Source organism: Agelaius phoeniceus, chromosome 2, assembly GCF_051311805.1.
Source record: "Agelaius phoeniceus isolate bAgePho1 chromosome 2, bAgePho1.hap1, whole genome shotgun sequence".
NCBI classification, from domain to species: Eukaryota; Metazoa; Chordata; class Aves; order Passeriformes; family Icteridae; genus Agelaius; species Agelaius phoeniceus.
In genome coordinates, this window is record NC_135266.1 from 92,418,204 (window position 1) to 92,431,104 (window position 12,901).

Below are 12,901 nucleotides of genomic sequence, written 5' to 3' on the forward strand. Positions count from 1 at the left end.
TGAGCCCAATGAAGTATCAGGCAAATCCTGCTCACTTGAAAGACCAGGAGCAGAGGGAACAGCTGTGCTCAGAAAGTGGCAGGAACTCTTTTAACAGCACCACACCCACGTCTGTGGCTGCAGCTTTTGTGATGGTCATGTTGCTTTTAAGGGAGGCAGGAGAGAAGGGTGAGTGGGGGTTTGGTGTGGTTTTCTGTTGACAGAAATGCAGACACTGTACATTTCCAGTAAAGAAGGACCCCAAGTCCTTTTTGCTGAACTGGATTTTCTCCTCCCACACCACCAGAGCCGTATCGGCAGGGAAGCCCTGGGACAATTTGCATTCATTCATTTACTGCAGAGACCAACTTTTCACCATTCTCAGGGCACAGTGACCCCAGAGGCCTGTTTGGCTCAGCCTTGTCTCCCCCACCTGCCAGGAGACAGGAGCCAGCAGAGCAGCACAGCCAGGCTCCCTCCCTGTGGGCAGCTGGTGAAAGAAAAGGGACAAGCTGAATTCTCCCCGTGTTTGCACTGTATTGGTGCAGCCCTGGAGGCATCTGCTGTGTTTGTTTCGGGTACGGGCTCCTCCCCAGGGCTGTTCTGTCTCCTGCTAGGAGAGGGAATGGTGCATTCTTATGCTGTTGATTTATGATCCCAATTCCCTCTCACTGTGCTCATTTTCTTTCTCAAAGTACATTCTGCAAAGCTTGAGAAAAAAACCCCATATGACAATTGAAAGCAGTTTCTACAGAAGAGTTTCCTGCAGGAATCCTGCCGTGGCCTTCAGTTTGCATGCTAGGCAATGTCATGTGGAAAAGATGGCTTTACCCTGATGGTGTCCCTTAAATCATGATAGAAGCTGAGACATTTATAGCTCAGCCTGTGCACAGCATCTGGAGTCCCCTGCCCCCTCGTTGTCATGTAGAGCTGTGTCCCTACAGATGACCAAAGTGCTGCAACCTCTGTCCATTCCCACACCTGTTGGAATACTTATCTTTCTAAAACCCCACCAAATTGTACAACGAGCCACATGCAGAAGGTTTATTTTGACAGACCATCCTCAGAAATACAGCAAATGCCTCAATGGATGGGTCTTCCTGTTCCACTGTTCTGCTGCATCAAGTTTTCCATGTCTCTCCTATTACACTGGATCCTGTGATTCATGTTATCCCCCCTCCTTTTACCCAGGCTAAATTTGTCCAAGGTGGCCTGAGGCTACAGAGCCGATGCCTGCACAGCTTCTCCTCCCACACTGTGGAGAGTGTTTTGTTCTGTATTTTTGTATTTCCTACCTTCCCTTTCACTGACTAGCTATGAATGCTATGATAATTGCTCCAAATCCCCAGTCCCTGATGGGATCATCCTCACAGAGTCCCAGTCAACACTGGTCACCCCTCTCTGACTCCTACCAGATGTTGCAGCATTTACAGAGGCTGCCTGACCCCAGCAGTCCCCTGGTGCCCCTGGTTCAGCAACCTGGGGACCAGCAGTGGTTTGGTGCAGCTCTTTTTCCTCTCTCCAGCTGTTATTCACTCCCCAGTGGAATACAGGGGTATCCAGACTCCTTTCTCCTCCCTGTCCCCTCCCTGTAAATTCTTTTTCCTGTACCCTGCCCCAGCCTAACCCACAAAACGAAGACCCAATGCAGAATTTTACAGGAATGCATTAATGAGCACCATTTCTGACCAGCTGCTGGTTTGTGTTATGTGGGAGAGACACAATGGCTGGGATGAGCCGAACCACACCTGAGCTTTACCGACCCAGCACAAGGAAAAGATCATCCACAAGATGATGGCAGCAGGGAGGGATCAGCCACTGTGGCACTGAGGGCCAGTTCTGCTATTGGCTGTGTAAGCTGCAGCTATCAATGAATGAGCATTTTGGGTGTGGTGGTGTGGCTGTGCCCGCCCCTCCAAAATGCGGTGCTTGGTGTAAATGCCCCTTAATGCGCTAAGGCCACAGCCCTTGGGAATTCTGACACGTGAGTGCTGGAGAGCTGAGCAAGCCTTGAGCTCTGTGACAGATGCACTGCGCCTGTCCGAGCCCGCTGCTGCTTCCCGACATCTGGAGCCGGAGCACCCCCGTGCCTGCAAACGCGGCAAAGGCAGCACACGGCAAAGGCAGCATCGCTTCTGTGCAGCCTCGGAGCTGGAGAGCCAGAGGGACTCACACTGTCCCAAGCAAAATCACATTCTTCCCAGAACTGCTCTTTGCAGTGATAAAAGCAAGAAGCAGTCAGCCCGAAGAGGAACACTTCTGGAAAATGCATCAGCCCCGCCATGCCTGTGCATCCTGCTATCAACTAGGTGTGTGCCAGACACTGCCTGCTTGTCAGAAACCGCCCTGATGAGGTCAGGGGCACCTTTTCTTTCTTCAAGGACTAATGATGTGAAAAGATGATACAAAATCTGACTGGTTTTGTTCAGCTCCTGTGCTTTATTAATAGCAGTGCTAATGCAGGAAGCCCCTGGGCCTTAAACCACTAAGGAAATCAGTGGGACACGCTTGTCTGTGGATGGTCTCAACTCAAAATTTCCCACTTATGGTCTATTTTTTCATTTAATGTTATTGAAACAAGGAAATACCACCAAAAGCCCAGGTGCAGATTTTTATTGGTCTGTGCCAGGAAAACAAACAAGGAATGCTAACACTGCTTTCTCACTCAAGCTTCTCTAAATAATCAGAACAGAAAAATTAGCTAATGAAGTCCAAAGCAAGTTGGGGAGGGAGTGGAGGGAGCTGCCACACTAAAATGTATACAGAATGATTCCAGGACAACACTGCTGGCAGGCAGCAGGAGGGACAGCCCAAGGGAGAGAGAGGGTTTTCCATTCAGGGTGCCCTGAAAAAGCAAATATAATGTGCTTCCCTTTCCCTCACCATGCTCCAAACTCAAATCATAGAGGGGAAAGGAAACCCACCTCACTCATCTTCTCTCCTAGGAGGCTGTGGGATCCTTGTGGAAGTCTTGTCCAAGTTCACGTGCAACTGTGGCAGGGTGAGTGCTGTCAGCTGCACTTGGTCCAGCAGCTGTCCCAGCAGGAGAATCCTCATTTCTCTCGGTGGCAGATGTCTCCTGATGCAGTGCCAGATCAGCCAGAGCCCTCTCTGTGCCCCTGTGGATGATCTGATGAGCAGCGTAGATGTGTTTTCTTTGGGACTGCCTCACTGCATAAAAAGAGGTAAGGCTTTTACTTGGAAATGTACAGCAAAGTGTTCTCTGTAGGGGAGAAGGGAGGAGTAGCTTTCAGCAATCCTGCAGCTGTGGAAAAGTCTGTCTCAGGGAAAAAAATCATGTCCTTCTAACTTTGGCAGAAAGTGTTCTACTGCCACCTAATAGTAGCAACCAACTTTGCATTTCACTTTGAAGACTGGCCCCCACAGACAGTGGGAAGCACAGCCAAAGTGTTCTCTTTTCTAGCTTTGGGAACAACTGGCCAGGATATATTATCAGCCTTTAAAATAACTTCTCCTTCAGTGTCTGTTAATTGCAGCAAGCCTCTGGAAGAACCCAGCTGAAATCTGCCATCTCCTGTGCCAGGATTTGACCTGCACTGAAAAACCCTTACTGAGTTCAAAGTAAGACTTGGAGCCACAAGTGACATGTGAAGTCACCTGCTTATCTTATCACCTCCCCTCAGCTAGTGCATCCAAAGTCATTTGTATGTATTCCCAACCCACCTCCTGGGAAAAAATTAGCCAAGCCTAAGTGCTCACCTACAGCTCTCCTTATTGCTCCTCACTGTTCTTTGTTCACTCTTTCCATCTCTATTTCAGTCACAGGGACTGAGGTACTGTGTGCCTTACAGAGGGTGTGAGGAATGATGCAGAACAAGGGGTGGCTCTCATCCTGTCACTTCCCTACACAAGTCCAAGGCTTACTTTGGCCTGTTCCAAGGCTGAGCTGCACTTAGACAGTGAATCTGAAGCACTGGTGTCCTGCATGCTGGCACACAGTCCTGCTGTCCCTGTCTCAGTCACTCAGCGTTACCAACCCACCCTGTTTATGTCTATCCCTCTCCCAGGTCCACTTTGTCAACAATGAATGCAACTGGATCTCACTTGCATTTGAAAAGCTGACCTTCACCAGCCCTCATTCCCAGGAGAGGTTTCTCTACTCAAGGCATTTTGGCTTCAGTCATGTTTGCATCAACTGCATCAACTATACTGGGAATATTCCCCTGGAATTGCTGCAGTCCCTTTCTCCATCCACAGTGAATTCCATCTAAAGGACAGCGTGCTGAAATTGGTGAGTGACTGTGCTTTTCCAAGTGAGGTTTTCCCTATCAGCACAGTGACTTCTACTTCCACTGAGGCAGGGTTCAGAATCGAGGTGCAGAGGTTTTTCAGGGTGAGCCAGCATTGGATAATCTCTGCTTTTATGCATCAAAATGCAACAAAATGAGGAGGGAAAAAATCCCAAACTAGGTAATGGCAGAACAGGTGTTTAAGGGGAAGCTAAAGTGTAGGCAAAGACTGAACCTGCAGCCCTCAAATCTTTGTTCTCCAAATGGATTTGCTCCTTTGACAGGCCAGATAACTGTGCTCTTAGATCAGCTCCTGATAGTTTCAAGGAAGGTGAATGCTCAAGCATGGGCCAGGTTGCTAAAACACAGTTTCATAATGAAAAATTTGGCTCACTGTAAGGAAGGTTTTAAAAGCCACCACAGAAATGCAATACACTAATGTGTTTATGAGATCTAATGCCATTCTTTGATACTATTTCCTTTGGATTTCCATGGAATAGTTAATGATTCTGCTTCCCTGTAAGTATCACTCTGCAGGAGGTTTACAGCAGGGTGTGTTTCTGAGTGTACATCAGGTAGAATTCAACTGTCTTAAGTGAATGGAGCCCCCTCCACCCCATGCAGCAATAGCAGAAGAGACTATGAGCCAGGTCTCTTCCCGATATTTGATTTCTGCTGTCACAAGAATATTGTGACAAATTTCTCCTGATCACATTAGAAGGAGCTCTCTTACTTAATTGCCTGCTGCTCTATTCCACCAGCATCCACTTTAATTTTTAATTGGGTCTAGCTCTGCTTTGCAGGCAAACTCACTGTAGCTATCACAGATTCTGAAGATTTTTTTCTTCTGTTGTTTGAGAGTGCATCTGAGCTGCTTTGTTCATTAGCTGCTGTTGCATTTAAGCCCAGTATGTATTTTGAGCCTTGATGTATGTCCTCAGTATGTCCAGAATCCTAAGCCATCTCCAGGTCTTTGTTCTGCTCTCCTTCCTGAGACAGGCTAACCTGTGTGTGTTAGTGCCTGAGCTGCAGGCTTCACTGACTACCATTACATCACCTGCTCTAGAAGGCTGGCAGAGGCAGTGCAGGAGTGAAGGGAGCTGATTTAAGCTTGTGCAGAAATGCCAGCTGCAGAACAGGTCCTGTTCTTGTGGCAATATACAGAAGCCAGGAAGAAGAAAGTTTGCACAATTCAGAGACCACAAAATGTGTACTCAAGGCTTGTGTTCTCATCCACAAAGCAATAAAAGAGGCAATGAACTAAGTGCCTTTGTTCTCAAGGCAGAGAAGTGCACTGCAGCAAGGACCCCTTCAAGCTCTATTGTGATGCAGTTGCTTTGCTTGTGTCAGATTCACCACCTGTGCTGGTCAGTGGAAACATCCCAGTCAGGAACAGCCACTTACTCATGACATTCCTTATTGTAATACACATTATTCCCCCTCTGTATTTTGACAGATGCCATTCCATTTTTGTTAAACAGAAACATCCTTTACAACTGCAAGGTTATCTCCTAACAACATGATGCCACTACAGCCAACCTTAGAACTTTACCTCTTGCTCTCAGCCCACTGGGGAGGAAAGGGAAGCATAGGAAAGTGTAAAACCTTCCTCCCATATATGACATATAGTTAAGTAATTTGCTTGTTAAAGTCTTCTGCAGTTTTAGAAATTGCCATATAATAACACAATTCACAGCTGTGCTACTTAAGGATTTTTACCAGTTTGTTTCTGAATGTGCAATGGGCTGCTTCTTTTCAGGCAGTTTTATTGTTGCAGATACACCGAATTTATCATAGCAAGCCAAGTTGGAAGGTACCTCAAGGATTATTTGATCCAAACTTTCAAAAGCACAGGCCAGATCTTACAGCAGGTCTGAATTTCAGTTACCATTTAAAAAGACTAAAGCTCGTAAGAAAAAAGGGTGAAAGCTCAGGGAGAAAAAAGGGTGAAAGAGCTTAACTTTCTACCTGCAGAGTGCCAAACAGGAATCTCAGGGGACTGAGACAACTCTTGGCTGCATCATTTCTTTCAGGGAGCTAGAATAAGGAAAGTGAACCAGTTCACAAAGAAAATAAAGTTACTGGACTCCTTACCTCTTTCTCTCATAAAGTTTTTCTCAGCTTCTGGGATCAGGAAATTATAAACCAGCTCTGCTACAATCTCTTCTGACTGTAGGCGAGTTCGACTACAGGACAGATGCACAGTGGTATTAGTATTTTAATTTTCTCTCCAGACCACCTCTGCAAAAACAGGTCTCCCTTGTAAGTACTCTTTCCAAGGGTATTGTCATGGTAGCAGTTGTCAGTGGGGTCTCTCTTTATCCTACAAATAGGTGACAGTGTGACTGTTCCCCTTTGCACTGCCAGTGTGTTCACAGTGCACTGGAAAGCAGGAGCCCCTATCATTCCTTATCCTCAAAGGTACTTGGAAGCTCAGTTCCCTCTGATGACAAACTGAATTAGGCACACAGATATCGCTGAGGGTTTGTGTCTTTGTCGATTTAGTCTTTGGTCCATTGCTGAGTTTGCTAAATTCTTCCCTTTTGTGACTCTGCACTTGGCTGGCCCCGTGCTCTTTTCCATGCCAGTGTTTGGTGGGTTCCCAGCTGGCTCAGGGGCTGCATGCATTATCTACGCTTCATTCCCCCAAGGATTCCAACGTTCTGCTTGTATTCATCTAGATACAAAATACACAGCTGCTCTGCCATAGGAGAGTCACTGTGTCATTGGGATTTTTATGGCTCAATACCAAAAACAGAGCATAGAAACTGAACTGGGGGTTTGGCAGGTCCTAAGAACTATTCACTGCTGATGCCCCAGCCAAACACAGACTGGGGTGTTCTCAACAACTTACTTTACTCAAAGTGCCTTGTCAGGCAGCCAGCAATATGAGTGACCTCCATGGAAATTGGCAGTTCCTTAAAGAACAGCCACCCCAGAATGAAAGGCTGTGTATAGCTGTATCTTTTAGGATCTCTTTCAAATGGATTTTCTGTAGCAGTGTAAATAAATGAAAAGATCGGTATGAATGGGTATTGCTTTAGGCAGTTCCCAGATTCACTTAAAGCTCAGTCACAGCCTCATACTGGTGTGGAGAAATCTAAAAAGGGTGATTCACAGATCACACAAGTGATTTGCAAAGGGAACCTGGCACACACTGTATGGAAATAAGGCTCTGATGGATTTATATGTGTGTAGCAGATAGGAGCAGCGTGGTTGCCATACAGCAGCCACACTAATGAAGTGACCACGAGCAGCACAGCTCTGCCCTTCCCATGGCCTGGGTGATGCACACAGCCACAGATGCACATGGTCAGGCAGGTTCTAAGCTGCTGTGAACAGCCCCTCACGTGCTGTTTAATAACCTACCGACTCTCCACTTCATAAGCAATGTCATTGATTTCTACAGCCCTTTTCTGAACCTCTTCCCTGGCTTGCTCTTCAGCTGTCCTCTCCATGCTACTCAGGATAACATCTTCCAAGTAGGTGTCAATAGTTCTGTCCTGAACATCCACCACCTAGAACAAAACACCAAGATATTGTTCCTCTGCCTATTGCTGTGCCAGGAACATAGTGGAAGATTTCCAAAGAAGCGTGAACAACAGATTTTCACAAGACTCTTTGTTTTGGGCAGGCCAACCTGAGATTTGTTTTCAGAGATGCTTTCTGTAAAAATTTATTATCTAGTAATTCTTTCTGAGAACTGATTGAACAAGTGCAGGTGAAAGAAAACCAATTCACAGATCCAATTCTGGTGCAGCAGGTTAGTCCTGTGAATGCAATGGCAGTTGCTCCCTCTGTTCTCATGGTCCCCTGAGCAACAATTGCCAAGTAATAATCATGGAGATTGACTTCAGTAAATAAATCAGCTTTCATTCAAGCAAACCCTGAAGGAGAAAATTCCATCAAGCTAGTCAAAAACCAAGATAAAATTATTGGTTTCTTTATAATGGTTGTAGAGCTGAGATTCTAGAAATGGGTGTTTTCCATCTGCTAATCTGCAGGGCATAAGCCTATGGCACCTTGGCCTTACCTGCTTACCACTCAGAAATACATAAAAGATGAGAAGCTAAAATTTTAAAAAAATAAACATGGTGCCAGACCCTTTTGGTATTAACCACCTCCCACAAGGTTTGAAAATTATTGGTTTAGTCAATTAGACTCCCACTCATGTCTTTCAACGAGGAGAAATATGCTTCGTGCAGTCAAAAGCTAGGAAGTAGGAACAGGACTATAGAATAGTTATGGAATATGGTAAATCAGTATTTTTTTTTCTTGATTTCAAGGTTATTTTATTTATTATTGTTACTTCAAAGTAAGTGTTTTATCTCTTGTTATTTGCAGTCCACTTTGGCTGAGGCAGGGAGGAGCAAAATCTTTCCAAACCCTTGCTTAAAGGCATCCTTCCTGGCAAAGCACATACCAGTTCTGCTGGGCAGAACAAGTGCTGACAAAACGTTATCCCTAGAGATGATCTAGGTACATCTGTTCTCCATAGGTGTTTACTGGAGAAATTTAGAAACCTACACCCATTCATGACAGGCCTAACAGGACTGTCTGTAGGGGTATTCAGATCATCCTCAGTTTAATGGGCATGACTCTCTCAGGAAGGGTTCAGCCTCTCTTCACTAAGCTTTCTCCCTCAATTTTAGAACTAGCCATCACCAAAGACAGCGCTGAAGCAGCTCCCATCCATCTGGACCTTCCCACAAGGAGGCAGCTCCTACAGACTGCCTCCAGTCCCTCTCTTGCCTGTCTGAAAAGCTCATCTTCCTCGTGCCGCCGGCTCTCCTCCAGCTGCCGCCGTCCGCTCTCCTCGGCTTCCCGCATCCTCCTCTGTCTCTCAGCCAGCATGAGCAGAGCATGGATCTTCTGCTCTTCTTGCAGCCTCACCAGCTCTTTGGCCAGAAAATCAAGCATGTTCGCCAGTGCCCTTCCTTCTACTGTGGCCAAGTCTCTTTCCAGTGCTGACAGCTTTCAAAAGAAAAATGCAAAGAATTGTGTTACAAACCCCAGGAATGTTGTACAAAGTCCCAGGACTACCACAGGCATGTGAGACAGCTCTGCAGCATCCACTCAGACCAGCCACGGGACAGTCCCAGGAGTCTGGCACTCTTCATGTGCTACATGCCCTGACTGGTTTCTACACAGTGCAACCATGAGTACCTGCAGCTTCAGGCATTGAACCTAAAACTGTACAAGTTACTAACTGCTGACAAATTCAAATTGACAGTAATTATAAGAAGTTTGCAGAAGTGCAAATGAGACCTCAAAATTCCGGGTAATGGAAAATCAGAAAGTCTGTGACAGAGTTGAGACAAGATTCCAGGTGTTCAGCATTACTGTGCCATTCACTCCTTGTTCCAGGCACATCCTGTTCTATGGGCTGGGTATGTGTGATTGCACTACAGAAAGAGACAAGATCTATGGGGAGTTCATTATCTCCAGAATGGACTCTGAAACCACAGGCCTTGGCAGGAGGGAATGTCTAGAACTGGCTGGGATGCTGTGTTCTGTTGAAATAAACAGGCAATTACAGAATAGACCTAAACATAAAAGTTGAAGTGGAGCTGAAATATCCCAGACAAGTAATAATAAATCAGCTTTGCTATACAGCTGTGCCATTTGCCCAGGCAGTGCTTCAAAGGAAGTGAGATTGTCAATGTTGCACAGATCTAGAAGTGACAGCACTTAGCCCACAGGTGTTTCAGATAGAAGATGGTGATTCAGTAACTGCACCACCCCACAGGAAGGGATAACATGGAACGAAAGTGCTCCCACCTCTTCATTGCTTCAGGTGCTGTATATAAAACTGGTGTAAAATGGAGGAAAACAACTCAGAACACTCTTGTGTTAGATTTTTGTTATATATGAGTCCAAAATTTTCAGCTCCTCATCTTTGACTGTTTTATGTGGAGTTTCCATCCTCTTTAGGCAGGAAGCATTTATTTTACACTGAAATGGTCAAAAATGTGAAAAAACCTGTGACCACCAAACCCTATAGAACTGAGAGTCATCAGTGACTTTCTGAAATAGCCACACACATAGAAAACTACTGCACATGCATTCCAGAGAGTTTAGAAGTTCACAATGTTTGAAAACCTGAGCCCTGGACTGTGAACCTATAGAGACAGTTAAAAAAAAATTGAGAGGAGGCCGATACCAGCAGAGGGGGATAGTGACACTCCAAAAGGGAAATTCCAAGATCAGAGGTCAGTGTCTTTACCATTAGCTCGCTCTCCTTCTCTAAGAATGTCATCTCCTTCTCTAAGAATGTCATTATGCTGTTTGAACTGATTTCTCATTCGCTCTCACCTGGGCTACCAGAAGAAATGGAGCACTGCAAATTTCTAATACCTAAGGCTTTTATTTTTCTCTTAATTCCTCAGTAGAAATAATCTGTATTCCTGCATTCCACACCTGGACTTCCTGTGCATGAGGGAGTATCTGGAAATGCTAAATGGTAAATGATAAAACTCAATCACCTGGTTCAATTTTTACTGGGATCTAAGGGGAAATTTTGTTGCTGCCCAACCAGCAGGAAACAGTGGTCTGGCTTCATCTCCACCAGGTCAACTTGCCAGTGCATGCTGTTATTGTAAAATGGAAGCTGCCAAATTGCCTCGCAGCTGGTCATTGAAAAAACAGCAGAGTAGTAAAAATTACAAGAAAACTTGCAGGAATGTGATAGATACTGCATTCTCTGAATTGTAGTAAACTCTGGGCAAAATTTCTTTATGACTCACTCCTGACCAGCATCTGTCATTTCATTCACTTTCCTCTGGAAGGTTGTGGCACTGTAAGGAAACAGGATGGAAATGTGCATCCCTGGCTCTCACTAGATCTTTGGCAGAGAATGGAGCCCAAAATTTCTTTGCTCTGCATACAGTGGCAGGTACCTCAATGTGTCACCATTGCTAAGGTTCTAGAAGTCTTGAGCCCAGCAGGATTTACAAAGTAAGTTGGCTTTGGCTTCCTTTGTGAGGTTTTATGTGTGAGGAGGAGCCTGAGAGGGTGCCAAGCCAGAAAGGGACAGGAAAGTGACAGAGCAGTAACAAACACTCAGGAAAACATCCAACAGATGTGAGTGACAAGCATGCATTGTGATACCAGGTCATAGTACCCATCAAACGGATTGAAATGTGGGAAAACTGAGGGTCATCTGACACTGCTGTTTGTTCCAAGCCCTGTAAATATAAATAAGTGCTCTGTCTGCAAACAAAGCAAACACAGGCTGCATAGCAGCTGTGGTCAGGGTGCCTCAGTCTGTTTCTGAGATTCCCCAGAGCCTCCAGAGCAGTGAGAGAGCAATTTTAGCCCCTCAGGCATTCAGTGCTTGGCCTGTGCTACGAGAGCTTTATTGCTATTGGGATGCCTTCTGTGCTGTGGATAATAGAAAACATAAAAAATTAAATGTGAGAGTGTTGTGGTACTGCAAGCACAGAGTGTCTGGTCAGGACAGAGCTGTGAATCAACATTCCCATCTATGCAAGCAAACCTGCTTCATTTGTGAGTCATGCTGTCGCTGTAAGGACAGCGTCATTTGCTTCTGTGCCTTCAAGAGCAGCTGTCCATCCTCCTGGAGTGCGTGAGTGGTGCGCAGCTCTTGGATCAGATCCAGGTGCCTCTCCTTCCCTTCAAATATCTTTAAAATAAAGGTGAACCACTGAGCATATCAAATGGAGAATATAGAGCAACATATTTTTGCCAGTAACACACATCCTTCTTCTCAAAGTTGCAAGGTCAGCTGTTACCAAGACCTCTCTATAATAAATTTGTGGTTGCATTTAGGCAAACCCTACAGCTATCAGGTAAAGCTGCTACTTTTAAATTTATTTTTTTTATTTTAGTTTTTATTATTATTATTATTATTATTATTATTCTGTTTGGCTTTACCCAAACTCAAACCACTGGAATGTTCTAATTTCCAGGGAACAACAACCTATGTCAAAAGGGTAATAGTCTTCTGCATACCCTGTTATATCAGCCTCAATGTCAAAGCTTTACAGTGTTTCAACACCTCATGTCCTCTGAGCTTCATTTTGAGAGAGCTCAGCAACAGCCCAAAGCCATGAACTGGTGAGGAGGTTACTGAAACTGCTGCTATCCCTGTTATGGGGTTATGTGGCCCAGCCCACCCTGACACTGTTTTACTCTCAATCCCACTCTCTTCCAACTGGACTTCCAAGAGCAACAAAAGATCACTCAACCCTGCTTGGTCATTCTCCAACTCAGTAATGTATTTCTGATCCAGCAGTAGCTGGAAGAAGATTCCTAAAATGGTGGGACATTTCATGGTCTGAAAGTCAATAATCCTTCAGTGGCCTCAACCATCCTTCTCACAGATCATCACACAACTGGAGAACACTTGGGAACTCTATATTCCACCTCTAGCCACTTCCACAATACTGTATTGTTTGCTAAAGCTCAGGGTCCTGCATGACAACACTAAAAAACATTAAATAGTTACTTTAAGAGATAGCATCAACTGTACTTTTTGGGGACACAAAAACAAACCTTCAGGACTGGTCTGATCACAAGTGACAGACTTGCTTAATATAAAGCCCACAAGGCATGGCTACTGAATTAATTTTTAGTTAGACCCCCTTCTGCTCCCCTGAAAGCAGAACGATGTGTCCTACACATCACAGTGGTAGGCTTCAGTTGCTCCT

General features: G+C 45.2%; 1 protein-coding gene and 1 long non-coding RNA gene across 6 annotated transcripts in view; one reads left to right on the plus strand and one right to left on the minus strand.

The window, feature by feature from the left end:
* CFAP91 (cilia and flagella associated protein 91) overlaps positions 1–12,901 on the minus strand; it is a 37,664-nt gene that overhangs the window by 4,323 nt on the left and 20,440 nt on the right. For 3 of the 5 annotated variants that reach the window (XM_077174266.1, XM_077174264.1, XM_077174263.1), the window contains exons 13-17: positions 11,728–11,874; positions 8,982–9,203; positions 7,599–7,747; positions 6,324–6,415; positions 2,576–3,150 (exon numbers count right to left, since the gene is read on the minus strand). In XM_077174266.1, the coding sequence (XP_077030381.1) occupies positions 2,921–3,150; positions 6,324–6,415; positions 7,599–7,747; positions 8,982–9,203; positions 11,728–11,874 (840 nt within the window). In that variant the 3' untranslated portion in view covers positions 2,576–2,920. Of the gene's footprint in view, positions 1–2,575; positions 3,151–6,323; positions 6,416–7,598; positions 7,748–8,981; positions 9,204–11,727; positions 11,875–12,901 lie in introns of those variants that run through there. The other 2 variants (XM_054654490.2, XM_077174265.1) reach the window with 2 other exon arrangements.
* Positions 3,465–12,901, plus strand: part of LOC129134809 (uncharacterized) — a 34,080-nt gene continuing 24,643 nt past the window's right edge. Inside the window, exons 1-2 of the long non-coding RNA XR_008536237.2 lie at positions 3,465–3,561; positions 4,008–4,231. This is a non-coding gene — a long non-coding RNA (uncharacterized LOC129134809). The remainder of the gene's footprint in view (positions 3,562–4,007; positions 4,232–12,901) is intronic.